The sequence below is a fragment of the Anas acuta genome, chromosome 1 (genome assembly GCF_963932015.1).
Source record: "Anas acuta chromosome 1, bAnaAcu1.1, whole genome shotgun sequence".
In the NCBI taxonomy this organism is placed as follows: domain Eukaryota; kingdom Metazoa; phylum Chordata; class Aves; order Anseriformes; family Anatidae; genus Anas; species Anas acuta.
Window position 1 is genome coordinate 145,434,421 of NC_088979.1, and position 21,082 is coordinate 145,455,502.

The 21,082-nt window shown below is 46.8% G+C and overlaps 1 protein-coding gene and 1 long non-coding RNA gene across 2 annotated transcripts in view; one reads left to right on the forward strand and one right to left on the reverse strand.

The window, feature by feature from the left end:
• AKR1D1 (aldo-keto reductase family 1 member D1) overlaps positions 1–21,044 on the reverse strand; it is a 33,681-nt gene extending 12,637 nt beyond the window's left edge. Inside the window, exons 1-3 of the mRNA XM_068663444.1 lie at positions 20,809–21,044; positions 4,893–5,060; positions 204–320 (exon numbers count right to left, since the gene is read on the reverse strand). Of these exons, the coding sequence (XP_068519545.1) occupies positions 204–320; positions 4,893–5,060; positions 20,809–20,901 (378 nt within the window). The 5' untranslated portion in view covers positions 20,902–21,044. The remainder of the gene's footprint in view (positions 1–203; positions 321–4,892; positions 5,061–20,808) is intronic.
• Positions 19,648–21,082, forward strand: part of LOC137845918 (uncharacterized) — a 29,663-nt gene continuing 28,228 nt past the window's right edge. Inside the window, exon 1 of the long non-coding RNA XR_011090325.1 lies at positions 19,648–20,557. This is a non-coding gene — a long non-coding RNA (uncharacterized lncRNA). The remainder of the gene's footprint in view (positions 20,558–21,082) is intronic.

The following is a 21,082-nucleotide window of genomic DNA, read 5'->3' on the forward strand; positions in this document are numbered from 1 at the left end:
TAAAGCTGTCAGTAACTATTTTCAAACACTATAAGCCCCTGTTTGTGTGGGTAATGCGTAGAAATGTGAGCAAGCAGTGCACACACAACATTGTCTCACCAAAATGCTATCTTCAACATGGACTGGAGGCTACAAGGATGATGTTAAATGGATGCCTTAGTTCAAGCCAACTGTGTACTTTTTAGGGCAATTTTTCTTTTTACCTTGAAAGCCATTGGCAGCTCAATAATGTAGAGGTCCACGTAGTCCAGCTGCAGGATTTTCAGGGTTTTCTCCAGCGTGGGGCGCACCAGCTCTGGGGGGTGGCAGGTATTCCACAGCTGGGGAGGCAAACACAGGCTTTTTTCTTTGGTGCCAGAGGAATAGTGAGAACCCTTCATCTGATTCCTACCTCCCACGCACACTCCTGTCCTTCTGACAGAGCCCAGCATGCATACTGCAAAGCCACTGTGGTCTACATTACTGCAAGACAAAGAGAAGGCGTCTTATCCTTCTGCCTGAGGGAGTTGTAGAGGTTAAGACAGGAATCCTTGCCCAGGACAGTCTGTGTGCTGACACAGTAAAGCCATTAGATATTTGTTTATTACAAGACAGGTTATTTGGAGTTGAGTATATTACAAACTCTTGCTCAATGAATTTAGGCAGATTCCTTTTGTTTTATGAGCTTTCCAAGCATATGCTTTCACTGGAAAACTTTGTTCCCACAAGAAATCTGTGGTCAGGTTTATGCTTGAAGGCAGAAGCTCACATCATGTGAGTTGGCTATTAAATAGCCAGGCACCTGGCACGAAGAGGATCTGTTGGTTTTCTCCTGTGGTCATGGAGCCTGAGTGACTGCCTGACCTAGGGAAGCTTTAACTTACTCCCCTAGCCTCACTAAAAGTATTTTATTGTTCTGTTGCTGTAACGCAGGTGTAACTAGTTAAAACACAGCCTTTTCATCCTCTTTAATCACAGCCACTTGCCCTCAGGGCTATGCCCCGAGGTTGCCATGGGGTATGCTCAGTTGATTGGCGTGCAGTGCTACCTCTAACAGAAACTCTGCCGATGCAAATCTCTTGCAAGAATGGAGCCAAAGCATGGTAATTAGTAACCAAGAGCTCTTTGCAAACTGGTTGTTGCAGTTAAAATCTACAAAAAGTGGAATTAACACGTAATGGAAGGTTAAAAGTGCCATCTGGTTGCACAAAATAAACTAGGCTGTTTTATCCCCACCTCCCTGCCCCATCCCCCTAATGCAGAAAACTGTCATTTGGAGTCATGTTGAGCTTTGCAGCACCTTTATTGGCTGGGAAAAAAAAAAAAAAAAAAGTTAAAAAAAATGTTTGTTGATACAGTCATTGTCTAGCCAATTCTGCCACCAGTGCTGACAGCCATAGCATGCCAAGGTGTAGAATGAATCTATTCTTGAGACATGAAACGTTTGAAATGAGATTATCAGGAGAAGATGGGGATTATAGGCTTCAAAGGACATAGTCTGGGTAAGTTTTTGAAGTGTTTTAGATTGTTATTTAACCAGCAAATAATTATCTGCTCAGTTGTGCCAGCAAAGGCAAGGACACATTATCTTGAAGCTTAGCTGTACCAAGAGCAGCACGTCTGTCCCTGCCCTGAGCTGACACACCAAAGCAGGCTTTGGCACCTGGAAATTCACACTGGGCCTTACCCCAGCTGTGTGGTACAAGGCACAAAGGGTTTATGATCAGTGAAGTATTGGTTACTAGTGTTGGGTTGAGGTGTACTATGGTACAGGGACCAAGGTCCTGCACTCAGAGTTTTAAGCTGTTTGGCTGGACTTCCTGAAAGTCTTTGGTTGGGATGTTTTTTTGAACATTTGCCAATCTCTGATTTTCATTTCTTATGTAAAATGAGGTGTTCTTTTGAGCTTAAATATAGGTAAGGAAGTGAGTCTGTATACCCTTCATTTTCAGTTTGTTTTGTTACTTTGATTTAGAAATTTGGTAACCAGAGGTATGTTGACAGCTTAGGAGCTGTTTTTCCAAGTGCCCTTTCTAGCTTAGTGAGCTAAGTACTAAGCAGTAAATATCCATCCCCTTAAAAAAAAAATTGCAGAGATTCTAAGGAAACAGCCTTTAGCAATAGCAAACATTTGTATTACCTTAATACATAGATACCATGGAAACTTAAGAGTTTCACAACTGTTTTCAAGATTTGTACAAGTTATTGTATTATCTACCTAAATAGAACCCATGTAGACATTTGAGCAGTCAAAGCTGCCAGTTGGCTTTGGCATTTCAGGACACCACATTTCCTGGAAATGTTACTTTTAGTTTAATGAAAGAAATATCCTGGGATGAAAGAGGAGACCAAAAAGGTCTTGCTACATAAGCCAAGAGGGCTGTTGGCAATTGATAGAAAACCTCTAAAATTTCTGGATGCTGAGCTGCTGTGCCTGATCAGCCAGCCAGCAGCAAGAGCCAAGTGCAAGTGCTGATGATTTCAACTGGCAGATGCAGCACGGCTGCACCAACTCACTGTTCCAGTAACACTGCCACTCACTGGGGCTGTTCCTGTTAGTACCCGCTGATGGACCTTTGCTTTGCATCATCTTTGTTTAAGGGAAGGTCTGCATGATGGACTTCAGTGTGCAGTCTTCTGCATCTCCAGGACTTATGATTTCAGAGAGGTTGAAAACAAACATAATTTTTGTTGTGCCTGCTGCTTTCAAGAGTGGTCTATCACCATGTTTTCCAGAAGATGCAACAGTTCATTAACAGTTTATTAGTCAGTTACCTGTGAATGGTTGATGTATCTATTGGTGGCTTGATACTTACCTATGGGTTGTGCAGTGCATAAGTGCCTAAGGTACACGAAGCTGAAGACATGTAGGCTCCTAAGATAAGGGTTATCCAGTCCCAGTCTTCCTGAGAGGTCAGAATGGCTGTGAAAATGTCTAGGGAAACCTGTGAAAATCCTGGCTTGTGATGGATTGAGTTGGTTGCTGTATATTTTCCACCTCTGCCCTTGACTACTCTAAAGACTACAGAGAAGCTCTAATGAATGTTAATGAGATGCTTAATGTGACCACCCAAAATTAAACCCTCATTTTGTTGAGCAAAACCAGGACACAATAGAAAGATGTTTGTGTCCTATCATTTGTCCATCACATGTCCAAGCATGTCCTATCTCACAGTCACAAGGAAGGCTGGAACTACAGGCACTGTTGTGGTACTGCCAGTTGCAACCTAGAGACTAGCAGGACCTGCAGTTTAGGGAACAATTGAACTTACAATCAAGAAACAGAAGATGTGGTTTCACAGATGGTTCAATGCTTAAGCAGTGGGGAAAACCACTGAGTGATTAGAACAGACAACTGAACATAGAAAGCCCTAATAAAGTAAGTTTGGAATCAAGATAAAATTTTACCAAGAGATGCACTTTTGCAGATCCTAAAAATTTATATGGAAAAATAAACTGCAGGGGAAGCAGTTGGGAAAGTTAAAGACATAATATTGTTAGTACATCTGGTTCTAAACTTTTGGCACAATTTTGTGTTTTTGATTTGAAGTATTACTGGTAATTTGCTGTAATAAAGCTATAAAACAGTTGAAACTAAATATTTTGCCTGACCCAAATCAACTTTTTGGCATATGGAAGATTGAGAGATTACTCTGATAAAGGTGGAAAATTTGAGGATTTGAAGCTTTTCTTGAGATGGCAAGGTTGTTACCAGCAGAACTGAGCAAGGAACTAGGAAAAGAGTTGCATACTTTACAGACTGGAAATTGCTTTACTTGGAAATTGCTCTGTAGCTGCAGAAAATCCACTTGGTCTGCAAACTACCCAATCCAAAGCTTAGTTTCCCCGATCATAAAGCTTAACCAAATTGCTCATAGTAAAACAGATCTTTTATCCCATCAGATTTTTCACTCTAGGAACCATGATATTTATTTCCAAGGCTGTTGAGTAACGTCTCTGGATTATGTCTTATTTGGGAAAGGAGAAAGGGAAAAAATGAGGCTGATATGTCCAAAGTAGCACTGCCGGAAGGGGAACTCGAGGCCATAAACTCCATTAGAAACTAGGCAGAAACCATGAACTTTCTGGGGGTCATCTGATCTTTATTTAGCAATGTGCAGTGAGCTCTCTCTCTTACACCTGCAATCTTGACATCGTGGTTGTAGCAGCTTCTATCATAGGCTTCTTCAGGCAAGAGATTTAATTCTTTTAGCAGAGAATCGGCTCTTACAGCTAGGGTTTTAAAGCATTAAGTAGCTCATGCACTACTCCAGACATGCTGTTCTAAAGCGGAAGTGTGATGACCTCTTCTCTCTGAGTTGATTCATGATCAGAGAAGTCTTTAATGACAGGTGATACAGTAATTAGGGTGTAGCTTGATGAGTAATTTTCTGGCAGCGGTACCAACACAAGCACTTGCTGTTCTCCCGTACACAGACACTGGCATGCACGTGTTTGCTCCCACCCCGTTCATTGTGCAATCCCGTGGCAAACCTGTATGGGGAATTGCTCTAACAGAAAATAACTCATCTGCAAGATCATTGTCCAGGTCTGGCTCAGCGTGCGACTATACAAACGCTTGTGCCAGCACAACACGTGGGACAGTAATAGCCTAGGTAGCAACACTGAGTGTAGCAATGGGCAGAACTTGCAGATGCCTACAGTGCTAGGCAGCATACATGTTGTGTTGTTCCCACTGCTCACTCAGCATTAAGCTGAGAACAACAGGGATTCCCGTGCTTTATAGCAAATCTAGTGCTGATATTGCCAAGGCATTATGGAAATACTGGGAAAGAAAAATAAAGGATGTCGGGTCTGGATATGTGCCAGATGTTGAGCACTGACTTTCTTAAGAAAGCCCATTCACAGAAATCCTGGATTTAGTGTAAATAATTTGAGCACAAGTTTCTCACCTTGCCACAGTAAAAAATGTCTTCTCGCTTGATCCTTCCTTCAGCAATCTTCTCCCGGATGGCTTGTCCCACTTCATGCTCATTGAAATAGACAAAAGCACCGTCGATGTGGCGATAACCAGTATCAATGGCAATCTTCACTGACTCCAAACAGGTGCCCTTGGGAGTCTAATGGGAAAGAAAAAGAATAAAGGTATGCAAGAGAGCCTCCTGCTCCCCACTCTTACAATATAAAACAGTTGCTGAGATAGCCACAAGGTTCATGATATATTTCACCCAGTTTCACCATCCCCTACCTCTCCAAACACCTGTGTTTCAACTTCTGAACAAAAATGGGCTGCATATTTTTCTTCAAAACTGTCATAAATGTGGAACCAGGCTGGAAAAATGAGCTGGAAAAGCAGAACATTTGCTATGTGTCTAGGAAAGAAAGAGTACAAGAGTCCTGAGAAAATTAGAACTGACTATATTTGAGGTGGAAATGATTTCAGGATTTCTCATCTGGAGAGTAAAGGCTGTCCTATAACAGCTGTTCAATAAATTCCCTTCCTCAAATGGAAGAAGGCTTTTTGGCTGAGCAGTGCTGGTCAACATCTGTCTGATCAGAAGCTCCTTGAATACCTTGTGACTCATCAGGGCTTTCAGCAGGGCAAGAAGGAATTTGGATGTGACTTCTTTCTCCTCAAACTGGCTTACCACTGGGGGGGCATCATGGTCTAAAGGGCAATAGCTCATGGGGGTCTACTGGTATTCCCAGCTGTGGACAGTTGCTTTGCAGCGTGGCTAAGAATCAGCAGGCTTTTAGTGTATGCGTATACACCTCTTACTGCTTTGCTTTAAGATGAGCTCAAAAAAAACTCTTAATAAGTTCAAGGCACATTTTTGTACCGTGTGCTGCACTTATGCTTACTCATCTTTGCTGAAATTCAGAGTAAGCATTTTTTGTGTGTGTTTTCTTTCTGGAACAGCCAGATTTTCCATAAGCCAAAGTGGCAAACAAAATACACGCAGGCCAAACCAAGCAAAAAAGCATAAGACTGCTCGCTGAAAGCATTTGCACACTGAAATTGGGCTCGAAAAACATCTCCTTGTTGTCACAGTTTGCATTATGTGTGAGCAGAGCAGCTCTAAGCAGTGGTGGTCAAGGGCTCTCAATAACACGTGGCAACACTTTTCTCCCACTTTTTGTAGGCATAGCTCTGCTAAGACAGGGGCATCTGATTCACTCCAAGGAAAACTGAAATAGGGTGAGTCAACCTGCTGCGCTGCTGTCTGCCAGCAGGCAAATATCAAAAAGTCAATTTTGCTATTTCCAAGCGAGAGACCAAAACCAAACTTCTCCTGTGAAGAAAACAGAAGCCAGAGACATCTGGAATGGGGACGGGATATGAAGAGAGGATGTCGAATTTGTTGGTTTTGCTGACGACAAGGAACGACAAAAAATGGGACTGGCATCAGATTCTGCTGGGGAGGACCACTTTCCCCACAAGGATCACTGTCTCCCTCCAAGCCTTCGGCTTGGCTTTCCAGGAGTTTCTCATAAAATTAGCAGTTGCTCTTCCACCACCCGCTGAATTGTGGAAGGTGTGAAATTCATAGCTGCCACAGGATGCTGCAGCCTGCAAGAGCACCGGGCTACTCTTCCAAGTTAATGGAAGAAAGATCTATGAAGGCTTACTGAAGACACACGGGGGTCAACATCTCTGTCTTTAAAATCGCAGGGCTGGGGGCTGGGAGCAGGTTATTCTGGAGTAATGGGACCGTACCCCTGCTGGCTCGCTCTGCTCCTCAGCATCCCATCGGGGCTGGCTGCTGTCAGACAGGACTATGCTGGCTTCTGTTCAGATTCAGCAGAGACTTACTGTGCCAGGATGAAGTGCCTAAATGTTACTTAAAAACGTAAAGCCGTTTGTGCTTGCCCTGATTTATTACAGAGGGCCGAGAGGCAGAATGGTGCAATTTGACATGCTCAAGTAATTAGAGCAGTGACGATGCAATATTGTCTGCTTAATTAAGAGAGACAACGAAACGCTTGTTTGAATGCTGCTGCTTTCGCTGTGGGAGCCTCCGAAGGGCATGCTCAGCCCCCTCAGGGCCCTCGCCTAGCTGTTGATAGGATGTAACGAGGATCAGGGTGGCTAAAAGCCTTTCAGGAGCAGTCGGTGGCTAGCTTTCACTCGGGGCATGCCGGGCAGCATGACAAGAGCGCGAGGCACGGAGCAGTGACAACCTCCAACACGTTCACTGCTCTGTCCCTGCCTGAACCTGCGAGTGCAGGGTCTGAGGAAGGTGAGAGAGGAAAAGCTCTGGCACGAGCACCGCGAGCCTGTAGGTGCTGCTGACAGTAACCTCAGAGCTCTGATTTCTGTTATATGTGTGTATGCAACCAGAACATTTTGATCACAGTGACATATTACCTTAGTACAGGTTTTAAAACTTTCTTTCTTTTTTTTTTTTTTTTTTTTCTTTCTTTCTTTTTCTTTTACTTGAAAAGCCTAAAAATGGGTTAAGGACCTGATCCTAAGATTTCTTCACCTCTCTTGCACTCTTGTCAGATGGCATGAGCACGGCTCCTGGTTGTTTCTTCAAGCTGTAAACTAAACTCCACAAAGCAAGGATTTCTGAGTTGATTACTGAGTTGCCGATTTTCTCAGTTGTCTGATTTTCTCAGGCACTGGGGCCATTTGGTCAGTAAGAGAAGCAGAAAGAGTAGGTAAAGAAGAGCAGAGTGTCACATACCACAGAAGGGTATCACTGCAGGCTCGGCAGGAGGGTGGAACAGAGGAAAATGAGCAAGCTGCAGCTACTTCAATTGCCTTTGGCTGAATTGGCTAGTTTATGTTAGAGCTGTATGTGTTTCTTAATCTTCTGCATGGGACTTATATACATCTGTACAAATAATCTTATGAAAGACTCCTCCATCTCAAGGATTAAAGGATTAATCTTATTCTTTAGGGGCTGGAGGAGGCTTTTTTTTTTTTTTTTGGATCACGCCTTGGTTACCATGGGCTGGAGATGGGTTTACATTAAATACAAATGTTTTCATTGCGCTTGTTCATTTCATCTGATGTGGTATATTATGTCTGACAGATTCTGGTTTAAGGTGTTTCAGATGAAAATGCAAGGGAACCTAGGGAATGGTTTTTGGAAATTTCTGCCTTTATTGAACCCTCCTTTATTGAAGGCCTGGGACTGGGACATCTGCGAGTCTGGAAACTTTATACTGTATGTTTATTTTCATTCTGATGGAGAAACTATCATCTCTAGCATTTCACATCTCTAATCCTTCCAAAGCCTGCAGTAATGGGCTGTGGTAAACTGCGCTGATGAGTTGCACAGGCTAGTTCTGTTGTGGTTTATGCCACTTTTTAGAAGTGCTGCCTTAAGTGTCGTATCTTATTCCATTGTTTTTGACAGACTGTATTAAAGCAGGATGACTCAGATCACCACGGCTCATCTGTCTTTCCAGCAGAGAAGGTGCAAGCCTGGGTCTCTCCCCTCTGCTCACCTGCTTAGCCTGAGACTTCTCAATTTTCAGTCTTTTGTGGAATAAAGGGTGTAGGGGTTGGGCAGTGGCTCACCTCTACCAGGGCAGCCAGACCTCAGCAGCCTCACCGTGGGCTGTGTACCTAGGGGTGTTGGTGCATCCCACCAGCAAGTATGGTGCCAGTGTGGTTGCCCATGCTGTCTGTTCCTCTCATGCATGCCTCTGTGTGTTCTTGCACCATTTCCCAAGTAAGTGGGGATTAGGCTTTGAGCAGTACGAATGCCTGACAAGGTACTGAAATGTCTCAGTGCTGTAAACCTTCGTGCTTTGTCAGTAGTCATTCAGGAGGCTTTGGCCTTAAGACAAATCTTTACTTCTTTATTACATTTTATTTAGCCGTAGATAAGAGGTGTGCTTGATCCCTGGCTGTAATGAATGCTTCAGTTTCTAATCAGTGTGCCCTGCAACCGTGCTACTTTGATCAAGGGCTGTTATTTTAGAACTGGAATTTTATAACCACTTGTACACTGTAAGCCAGATTTTATCTGCAGTGCTGTTACATTCAGTGACTGTGTGCCAGAAGAGTATTAAATTTACTACAACTACTCTGATAAAAGAAAAACTGGTCAGTTAACTAGAACCATTTGCTCTTTCACTAAGAACACCTTTAATAGCATCTAAGTTATTTTAAAGATCATACAGTTTAAAGAAACAACACACACAGCTTTTTCCCTTTATCAGTCAATAGTCTGTAAACCTACTGATCTACTGGCACGCATGACAGATTAAACCAGCAATCACTTCCTTCAGGTTCTACGGTAAACAAAATCTGGCAGAAGGATATGGGGAGCAGGCTCAGATCTGCACCTTCACTGAAAGAAAGGAAGAAGCAATTTGGCCCCTTCTCCATAGACGAAGTAGCCAACTGGCCAGTTACCACATTTTATGAGTCTGAAAAAGCAATGTGCTTCATCAGTTCTACCTGTCTGAAAGGGTATGCTCTCTTTTCCTCTGAGACCATCAATTTTTTTTTAATGTTTATTCCAGACACCTTTCATCACATCCCATTTTGTCAGAAATTATTCTCCCTACCACAGAAAATGTACAGCTTCAGTTTTGCTCAGGATTGCACGTGATCAAGCCACAGGAGAATATATATATACATGTGTGTGTGTGTGTGTGTGTGTATTTTTTTTTGGTGCAGGCATACCCACAAATTTTGCTGTTGTCTCTCAAGTAGGACAATATTTGCTTAGCAGTGTTTGGGGTAGTCCAGCTCATTACTGCGATTTAGTGCTGCATTCCAGCTTCCTGCCAGTCAGTCTGCCTTTTCTGTAGCATCCTTTTCTGGTCAGGAATTTCTGCCTACTTTATAGCTGATAGAGAGGGATTATGGTTACCTCCAAAGACAAAGCTAACAGGACATATCAGTGGTAGATAACAATCTTGCAAGACCACATGAACAGCTCCCATGGCAGTACTTTTCAATGTCTTAACACCGCTATTGTCATTTTTTCTTTATTAGCGCATACGGTAAACAGTCTGACTCAGGCTCCCACGTGCTTCTCTGCCTTGTTTCATGCATGCTGATTTACAGTTGCGCTCACCTTGGCAGTGCATGGGAGCTGAGGAAGCAACACTTGATGGGATGAGCGGTTTACCTTAGCCCCGAGCACCTCACGTGGACAGTGAGCGGTATCCAGTACCCTCTCTGGGACTGGTGATCCTGGGAGGAAGAGCTTGAGGTGTTGGGAAAGACAGGGCCAACTCCTGGAAAAAAATCTGACTTGAGCTGCAGCTGAATTACACAAGGGATCCAAACTGTGGGCTAAGCGCTCCAGTGCTAACCTATAATTTAAGATGTGGAGCTGCTGTTTAGGAATCTTAGTCAGCTAAATACAGGAAGGAGAAAGTAGGTACATTCCTGGGCTCAGCGCCTCCGTTGCCAGAGCTCGGCACTCACACACAGATTCTTATGCAAGTTTCTAGAAGCCCAATTGCTTATTTCCATTTGCCTGTTTTCTGGACAAACTGACAAAGAGGACTAGCTTAAGATGTCAGGAGCAGAGCACAGAAAACGTGTACTGAAGGCATTACAGGAAAGTGCAGGTTGAGTTTACAAAGCCAGAGGATATAAGCTGCACAAGGGTACATTCTTAGAATTGTTTAATCTTGTAAAGGAGAAGCTGTACCGTACACCTCTTTCTTGGAAAACGCAACCGCCAGCACATCTCTCTCTCTTGTACACAGCAAAATCTGGCTTTCCTCCCCCGGAAGTGTTGGCAGCCACCATCCGGGAAGCAAAACCCAGAGAAGGGATCTCTGCAAAAGCAGGTAGAGCTGAGGTCGGAGGCAGGGAGCACAGCAAGGGGCTGCTGTGCTGGCCTGGGGCTATGCTCCATAGCACACACTGCATTGCCTTAGAAAGTAGAGGATGGCAAATGCACCCACAGTAGATGTGGTGAATGGCGAAGCGCTCTGCCTCGGGTTGTGCTGCAAATGAGCGTGGACAAGGGTTGCCTTTTTGTCTGGTGTGGTGTCCCGTCAGTGGTCCGAAGCCTGAGGCCTGACTGCCTGAACAGCAGCAACCTAGATTGCATAACTGCAGATTTAGCATTTCTAGAATTCCTGTGACACTGTTATTCTAGGATTTAGCCAAAGCTGTGTTCAGGAAAGCCTTATTATTGTAGCTGGCAGAGGCTGCTGGAGTTTTTCTTACCACTTGATTGCAGAATCCTCAGCTTGAGGATCGCTGCAAGTTTTCACTTAAGGCAAGCCTAAGCAAAAGGGCTGCCATGCCCCAGTTTTAAGCAGCTAGAGGATTAAAGCAAACCAAGAAAATGATGTGCACGCTGGGGTCCCATGCTCGCAGTGCCAGTGGGGTGTACTGGGACAGTTTCCTGTAGAGCTGGAACACACGATGTCCAGCCATCCAGCCCTAGAAAGCACACATCTAACTGCAAGGGTGGATGCTAAACATCCTTCAAACAAGAAATGTGATCCCAGGGACGTGTGAGGTACTAGGGGAGGATGAAGCGCCAGCTTGTGCAATAGCAGAGGAGAAAGCAAAGATTGCCAGTAGTTCCTCCACTTCATTCCCTAGAGTTAAAGGGGAGAGGTTTCTGGCACCAGTTGGCAGAAACGTTTGTGAAGGCAGATGTAAAGCTTGGGGAATTCCACCACCTAGTTAGCTGAACCAACAAAAGTTGGCTTTGATGAAGCTTAAAGAGGCATTTTCTGCACAGCGTTTTCAAGTTTTGACAAATGTGGCCTCCTGGGTCAACCGAAGACGCAGCCCAGATGTTCGCTTCCCGCATGAGCTGTAAGAACATGCTCACGCTGTTCCTTGGGGAACCGCACGGCACCAGGGACACGTGGGAGTGCGCGGCCACGTTTAACGTATGGAGTCACTCAGGGACGTTTCAGAAAATGGAGCAGGTTTGCCTGGAAAATTGGGCTCTAAGTGTCCTTGCCAAAAAGTGTATCTTTCAGTCATGTTAATTCAGATGACTCACTTGTAGGGGTTCAGTTTTTCCACTCTCTTCAACAATGCTGGCGATTCCCTGTCTCCACTTCTGTAAAGCAGTCTGCAGAACTTTTATTTACATAGAAGGGCTTTCCCTATGGCTCTTGGGCAGGGTTAAAAATCCAGCATCTTGACAAAGCCAGAGAAAGAGAAAAAGTAATCTTTTTTTTTGGTCAATATTTGGGCTGCATATTCTTGCATTGGTAACAGCTAGCTTTGTAGTTTTTGGAAGAGGGATGTATTGAAACAGCTCGTGCTCGTCACTGCCGTGCGCAGCTATGGAACGGAAAAGGTCTGCTTCCTGTTTGGTTACTTTTCAAACAAGAATCCTTAAGACTGTTTTTGGGTAGTGCTACCGTCCTTAAAAGCTTATCTGGATTAACCTTCTATTAGTTTTGCATCTGGACCGATTAAATGCAGTTCCACCCTCTGTCACAGCCAGACATCTAGCTCAGCGGGTGATGTTAGCATCTGATATCCACCGCCCGAGAGCCGTACCAGCTCCCAGCCAAAGCTGTCATCTCCTAAATGTCGCCTTGCTCTGGGAACTTCTCCCCCCGGAGCGCTCCGGCAGTGTGTCGGTGCCGCCTCCAGGAGCCAAGTGAAGCCGTGCCAGGTTGGCTGCAAGAGCCAGCCCCTCCGCTTGGATTACACAGGCAGCGCTGCACCAGGGCCAGGCAATTATCTAGCTGTCAGCGCCTTCATCAGCCCGGGTCATCCGCCCTGCACAAGGGGGATACGCATCTCTTGGTCCCGTAGTTTAAGGCGTGTTCATGTTTGAGGGTGGGGGGCTAAGTCACTCTGACTTACCAGTGATGCCATCTGCTCATCAGGGCAAACAAAGAAACCTACCATTTTCTGCAACTACCGATTCTGTGGCCGTTTTGCTCCATAGGTTGATGAACTTTGTATCTAGAAAGTCACTCTTTCATTTGCCTTCTTCCTTGAGACTAGGTCTGTTCCCATCAGGCATTTCACATGTTGACCGTTTCAGTGAATGAAGCTTTTAATCTGCCACATATGATTAGACGCTAATGGTGTTCAGAGCTGGAAACACCACAGAAGCCACTGGCATGAAGCAGAGATTAGTCATACTATCAGTTTGTTTTCTTGTAAGCTGCGGGATTCATAGAAACTAAGAACCACAGAGATTTCAGCAGAGAAGATAGAGAAAGGCAAACAGGCAATTCTGTGAATTCAGCACTTAGAGCCAATAAAATAGAGCTTTGTGCAAATAAAACTCATAAAAACACAGCTTACATTGTAAAGAAAGCTATGTGCAAGAATCTTTTCTCCAGCTTGACAGAGGGTGATAAGTCATTTTGTCAAATCTGACTTCACCAGTAAAAGGATAGATCTTGTGCAAAAGGTAGCTTTTGAGCTTGCCACATATCAGAAAAAAAATAGGCTGGCTTTTCTGATTAACAGGTCTTTTTTTTTTTTTTTTTATATATATATACATATATATATATATATATATATATAATTAGATGACTTAACTTTTCTTTCTTAATGAGTTAGAGATGCGATCTTGCATTTATGCAAGCCAAAACTGTTCCATTGTATAACATGAGATTACAGGGAGGTAGCAGGAACTGAGGCGTCAAGAGGTGGTAGCAGGCAGGGGGAGGAGAGGTCACGGCTGAGAAAGCATTGAAGGCATGGGAGTGTAGAAAGACTGTTCCAACTGCAGAGCAGGAAAGTTGTATGGCAGAGTGGAAAAGGCTCTGATTATTTGCAAGATAAATGAACTCTGCTCTTCGCTGGTGGCAAATACGCCATTAAAGTGTATATGACAGGGAAATAAAAAATGTGCTATGCAACTTTAAGATTTTTAGCAAAAGTCAGTGATGAAAGCAGGATTTGTTTGAAAACCGTTTGATTTTGTGCATTTTTCTACTTGGTACCCTCATTTATTTGTGATGAGAAGGACAGCCCGTGAAAGCAGGACCTTAAGCATTCGTCCCTCATGCTCTGGCATACTCGCCATCTGTGTAGCAAAAAGCAGGGATGGATTAAGGTGGTAACGTAGCCCAGAGTCACTGCAGTTTCTTGAAGCCTTGCACAGACTCCTTCTCCTGTCACTTCTTACTTACGGGGCTTTTGATCGTGTTTCCAAACCATTGGCTGCTCTCCTGCCCGAGAGCCATGTTGTTCTGCTGGCGCCTGCTGCTGCCTCATCCCAGCATCTGGGGACCAAATACCAAGAAATGCTGCCTTCATCCGCTCTTGGCAACCAGGTCTTGCCAGTAACTGTGACTTAGTCGAGGAATAAGGAGCAAAATCTGAGAGATTAAGCAATGAGGGCATTGCGTAGTCAAGGAATAAGGAACAAAATCTGAGAGATCAAGCAATGAGGGCATTGCTGCCCATAACTGAAGGTGAGGTGTGCCTTCTGGCTACAGAAGCATAGTTTGAGGGTAAATATTGTTCAGCCTGAAGGCTAGGCTAATGGTTTATTCATAGGCAAGCAAGGAGCTGTCTTGGTGGATGTCCAACAGCTCGGGCAAGGCTTTCTCCCTGGGCTGCATTAATGCGCCTCTTTCCTCCCACCTTTGAGTGTGCAGGTCTCAGCTTGGGAGTGTGGCTTTAGGATGTCCTCGGAGACCCTGAGAGATGCCTTGGAAATCCCAGCCCTGAGAGGCAGCGTGTCTCTGCTGCTCCCTGGGGATAAGGTAGATTAATACCCACAGGGAAATGCTGCTGCTCAGAAAGCAAATGGCCTGAGAAAGCCAGCAGTGGTCACCAGCAGGGACTGTAAAGGGGCACAATGTCCTCTGGAAATTCTGCTAGGGGAATATGGCCCCACAATTTATCTATTTATTTATTTACTAAGTTTTCTTCTGGGAGCTTATTTTACTGCTTAAGTTCAGGGCATGAATATGACAGTCCGTAGCCAAGTGTGTCAGCTGACTCCCCGGAGCTCTTTTCAAATTGGGTTCCTGATACCTTTTTTTAAGGCTAAAAAAAGGCAAAATGTATCACTGGCCTACATCTGTGGTGATTTGGTGCAGGTTCATTACGGAGGTAATACTTCATACTCCAGGTACTCTGAGTTCACATACATATTTGCGTGCTACTGTTCATGTTAATAGGGCTGTGGTATTTTTTTTTTATTATTGTTTAATAGTGTGCTGTGAGAAGTAAACTAAGGCTGTAAGGACATGTGCATGTTATGGCAATTCCTGCTTCTACCTCTATTACTTCTTTCAAGTAAAATCTTGTAGCAGAGTGGGAGGTTTGCCTTGGGATGAAGAAGAAAGCTTGGATTTGGAGGAGAAATTAATAGAGAAGAGATCAGGAAGTGGAAGCCTTTAAGCTTCAACCCCAACTGCGAAGATCTTAGATATCGCTCCTGCCTGGGACTTTCAATACCCCATCCATTTCATGGATTTGGGTCAAGCCAGGTGACTCTACAAGTCACCTGCTATCATTGCTGTCTTCATCTGATCATGTTTCAGAAGCTGCTGATAGCCAGGAGGAAAACAAAGAGAATTAAATCGTGTAATCTCCCTGTACTGCAGCTTACAGACCCAGGTATCTCACCATGGGGACAAGTTAACTGATACCTCTTTTGGCTTTAAGGATGCCTGCGGCCAGCCCCAGTGAAGGGCAGCCTGCAGCAGAGACGCAGCCATGAGGGCTGATTGAAATAATTTGTGTGCGCACCCTCGTGCGAGGAACGTTTTTGGCATAAAAGCTCCTACGAGAGCACTAGGGGCTGCTGGGACTATACAGCAAAAAATTACTCTGTTCAGCTTCTAGCTTGGGTGTAGAAAGTAGCTCAGGGTGCCAAAAAAGACTTTTCACTTGGTCACTCAGATCGGATGTGGGAGCCCTGGATGAACTTTTCCTTTCCCTGATTCAAACCAGCCATCCCTTTTTAAGCAAAAGCCAGGCTCACACTCACAAGGGTGACTTTGTGGCAGTTAGGGGTTCAGGCACGGGTCTCTCCTGCCTGGCAAGAAATCACACAGAGCCCTTCAGCAGCCAGAGCCACTGGGCTGTGGGATGGGTGCTCCTCCCTCTCCAACGTGTGCATGGTTCTTCTTGCCCCCCTCAAGCTACCGCATACCCCACGATCGCATTATTTCCCTGGGTGGTGTGATAAGAATCTGATCCCTGGAGGTGGTGGGGAGAACTGAATCTGGTTTCCCACCGCCCATGTGGGCTCCCTAACCAGCGGGCTATTCGGGGTAAGGCAACTGCTCCCTCCAACTGCTTTAATAATCCTTTGATTCCTCAGCTTGTACTGCCAGTGCCCAAAATGAAATGCTTTGCCATTTGTTTTGCCTGAAACTATTCCACAAAACTGCTTCCAATTTATGAATGGATTTGGCTACCTCAGAACCTCATTTTTAGCAGAGTCACAACTTGCCAAAAGCCCTCACCCAGTGCTATTCTTGAGCGCTTTGCCCAATCTTATGTTTCAGAAGCAGTGCCTGTGTACAGTGTGGTTGCTACAACCTTCCCTCCGAGCCCTCTCCTCCCTCAGTCAAAACAGGAAGGCAGGAGAGGATGTGCGGCCAAGGCCCCTTGACCTTCCAGGGAGACAGCCAGTATTTATGTGGAGGCACCGGGCTGGTGATCTTAGCCGCGTTGACAGGGATGAGTTATGAAGTGAAGCGGGCGTAAGGGCAGTTTTAACGAGGCGTAGGATTTCCAGGATTTAGGAGCGTTTTTAGCACCTTTCCCCTCTGAGCCTGCTCATATCCGCGCCTCATCCACTGCCCGCCGGGTGTGGGTACCACTCACTGGTGGCACTGGGAACCGAGCCCCCCGATCCAGCTCTGCACTCACATGGGGTGATGCTACAGGCTCGACATGGGGGCTGTTCTCCACCTCCACCCTCCCCTCTGGCCTCCCTGGGGCTGCCTTCTCCCACTTTTCCCCCTTTAAGGTGTTTAATGCCCCCAAGAATAGGGTCAAAAGCTTGGAGGCCCTCGGGGAGGGAAAGCTGGATGCGCAGCCTTGGCAGAGCCAGTCCTGTGTGTTCAGGACTTTGCCAGGAGGATCCATGCAGCCAGACAGAGGCAGAATTGGCCTCGAATTTTAAAGCCATCTGGAGGGCCTTGATAGTCCCAACACCCTGCTCCTGCTGTGGTTCTCTCCCAGATCCATGAAGGGAAAGGACATTGGGAGAAGGGAAGAGAGAAAATGAGGCAGTGACTGGGATTTTCAGTGTTTTGCTTGAGTCCATCCTTGCTAGACAAATTTATGGCAGGCAAGATTTTACTTGTTTCCTTCCCTGTGCAAGGAGAGCACAAAATCAACTTCAGTGCACTGGCATCTGCACCAAAAAGCAAACCAAGCTTTTTGGTAAGACAGCTATTAGCATTCCTTGGAAATAAGAATAGGAAACACCACTTAGAGCAGTAAAAGTGTTTTCTAAGTGCTTTTTTTAACTATCAGTCCAGATTTATCACTAATTCTATGACCCAATGAAGATTCTTATCTTTCTGGTAGGAGACGAGCTGATAGCAAGTGGATTCTTTGCATTTTCCTGCTGTGCTAGGAGAATAAGACAAAAAGCAACCCCCAACTTTGTGCTATGGGTGGTTTTAGTCTCGAGTAATTAATTCAACCCGTATCCAGCCAGAAGAGCAGCTCTCCTTTAAGTGAGGGGAAAAAGCTTTCAACAAAGTAACCTGATTGTCAAGCAGCCCTCTTCCCCAGCAGCCAGCTCTGCTCCAGCCGAGCGATGTGCTTCATTGAGTCAGTAAGCTCGTGCACAAGACCAAGCCTCAGCCAACAGATTCTATTTTTCTGTCTGATGTTTCACAACTGCAGGAGCATGACTTATCTTCCGAAGTAGTCTTTAGGAGAATAATTAAGTTATTTAAGCTGAGCTGCTGACACATTTCAATTCTGAACGCGCTGCTGTGCAGTTTACCCAGACAAAGCCCGAAACATGAAAGCTGGCCTCCTGCCTCTATTTCCTTGTAACCAGCCGTCGGAGGAACAGCTTTCCCTCTCCGTGGCTAGCTAGATATGCCTGGTTTGCTTAACCAGCGGGCGCATTCCTGCACTTCAGGAAGAACGCTCCAGGCTCGTTACGAGCTACTGGGCTACAGCGCCAGATTGAGAAAACAGATTTGTTTTGGACAAGCTGCTCTGACACGGAGGTGCCAGGGTGAATAACCTTTGAAAAAAAAAAAAAAAAAAAAAAGTCTGCCTCCAAGAGCAAGATGAATAATCTGACAAGTGAGCGGCTCTGCGTTTCATATCAAAGTGTGAAATGGCTACATGTCGCGGAGATCTGACTCATGAGCAGAAACAGCGTGCCCGGGACGGCTGGCACCGCAACTTCCACCAGCTGTCTGCCCCCACCGCTGGCGAACGGGTGGCTCAGATGCAGCTTCTGAAGCAATTCGGCCACAAAAGGCTACAGCTAACTGCTTTAAGGGAAACATGTCAGTGCTAGTTTATAGCCTTGCTCGCTAAGGTAAACCTTGAAACTGTCCCTTGTTGCCACAATCCCTTTCAACTCTCTAGGCAAGAGGAACAGGATGGAAACCTTGCCAGGCATCCCGGTGGAAGGTGCGCCAGGCACAAGTCAGCACTCAGCAGAGCAGCTTGTCCCAGCTCAGCCACACTTCGCTGCCATGGCAAGACCTTAACAGAAGCCCCCCGTCCTCCCGTTGGCAAAGCAGCCTTTTTGGGATGGACAAGCTCTAAGCCGTGACCCATTTAACTGCCCTGCCCCATCACCAACCAGCAGCTGCAAACAATCCTGCAACAAATCCAGCAGTGCCCTGCTACCACGTTTCCCCAGCTGCCCTCCCTGGCATGTTCCCCGACTCAAACACACTGTCCTAATCCTAGCACAGGGCTGCAGCGCCTCCGGATCAACATGTAGTGTTTCACCTGGTCTCCTGAGAAAAGGAGACTTCTGCAAGGGACTTCTCAGTGCTTCGTGCTACCTCTTCTCAGCTCCTCCTCCTGCTCACAACTTTCTAACACGTTTATCATGTGCAAGGGAGACAGCTCAGAGAATCAAACACCTACAGACATGTGGGGGGAGTGTGAATGGGTGGCTGGGACACGCACTCATCCACTCATCCCCACGGAGGGTGTCCTTATGCAGGGGTCCCAATTGCTCTCAATTTGGGTTGCCATAGCAAAGCCATGTCTGCATTGTCCTGTCCCCAGAAAACAAAGGAGGCACACGCAGAAAGCCAGTTCGCAGGGGCTGATTCGGCTGGAAAACACCAGCACCTAAAAATGATTGATGACTGCTGGACGAGCTCCACAGAGAGGGCTCGCCGTCGCTCTGACCCGCAGGCAGGCAAAGGAAGACATGGGATTTTGCAGGGCTGGGGCAGAAGGAGCGGGACTGCGGCCGTGGTGCTTTCAGGACATCGGACCTTCTGCAGAGTGAACTCTTAGCAGGGTTACTCTTAGCCAAGAAGGCTGCCCCTAGATGGGGAATCCCTTTGCTTCCCGGCTGGGCTCAGGCAGATTCCTACCACTCCGAGCAGCCAGCTTTAGCTAAATAATGCCACAGCTCACCCAGGCTGTGGGTGGGAAGCACGGTGAGGCTGGGCTACCCCTTTGTTAGCAACCCAAGGGCTGGGGGCACGGCAGGCAGAACTGCAAAGAGCGGCTCCAAGTTTGCTCGGAACTGTTTTGTCACCGAATTATGCAACGTTCGGCTGTGGTACATTAAAGCTCGTGTTAGAGAGTTTAATTTTGTTTCGCCAACCCTTATTCAAGGAACATCACTAGCTAAAAATATCTCCAGAAACTCTAGTGATGTGGGGGACGGTGCCCAGCCTCTGAAATTGCAGATTCCCACTGATTCTCCCTGTGTGAACCGGCGCTGCTAAGCGAGGATACCGGCAGCTCTGGGGATTTCTCACACCCCTTCTGCATCACTCATCCACTGCCTGCAGCAGCGTTTCTTGAGGGTCTTCTTTGACATTAATATGCCACATTTAGCAGTTGTTAAATGGCTTCAATCAAGAATTTTCTTAAAAAAGGAAAAAAAAAGGTATTTTTAAATACCTCGTGGTATGCAGAGTCATGCATGCAACATTGCATCTCAACTCTGATACTATTACACAAGAAGGGGGCTGGCAACGCTACGTCTTTCGCTTCCCTTCGAACAAGCAAACACAAAAGAGCTGCTGAAAGATCGGTCTGCTTAGGAGAATGAAAGGTAGCTGCTAGGGAATTGCCTTTGTGCTCCCAGGTGTGCGGAGGGAAGGAGCATCAGGTGTGCTTCCACGGCCTTGACGCAGCAGAAAAGTGCCACAGTTAGCTGGGATGCCTGCCCGGGACGCACAAAACCGAGGGATGCAGAGTATTTGAGAGTGGTTTGGCCGCTGGCAGTCAGCTGTGGGAGCCGCAGGAATCAGGATGCAGGAATTTGGGTCTTTGTTTCAGGAACATTCCTTGGAAAGTGGCGGGGCCAGCTGCGAGACGGTCCGAAATCCCTCGTCTTATCAGCGCCGGGGGCAGCGGGGCCAGCCCGGGGGAGCCGAAACGCGGCGCCCCCGCCCGGGAAGGGGGCTCGGGGACCCGCTACGAGGACCCGATGCTCTCCGGGGGCTGCCCCCCTCCCGCTGCCCGCGGCGCCCCCGGGGGTCCCCGGCCCCCAGCCCCTTCCCCGTGCGCCCCCAAGCGCGGAGCTCGGCGGCGGTGCGGGAGGTGAGGCGCGCGGCGCAAGGATTTTGGGATCGGCGGGATTTTGGGATATTTCTCCCCTTCTTCCCACCTTTCCTCCTCTGCGCGTTGCCGGTGCTCTTAACAGAAGTCGGGCTTTTTTTTCCTTTTTTTTTTTTTTTTTTCCCTCCTTTAAAGTTTGCGCGGAAAGGAGCAAAAGGCAAGCCGGGCGCGGGAGGGAGGAGAGGAAAGGAGCAGGAGGGCAGCTCCCCACCTGCCCCGGGACCCGGACTTACTTTCTGGGGGTCGGCGTAGGTGCCCAGCCCCAGCAGCGGGATGCTGTTCCCGTCGCTCAGCGGGACGCGGTGGCTCTCGGCCGTCAGGTTCATCGTGCCGCCAGGTAGGGCTCCCTGCACGGCCGGGCGGCGCCGCTCCGCAGCCAGCCCCCTGCGCCCCGACCCACCTCCGGGGGCCGAGCTCCGAAGTGGCCGCTGCCGCCGGCCGGGAGAAGCCTTTTTGGGGGGCTGAGCCACCACGTGTGCCCGTCGCAGCCCCGCACCGCGCCCCGCT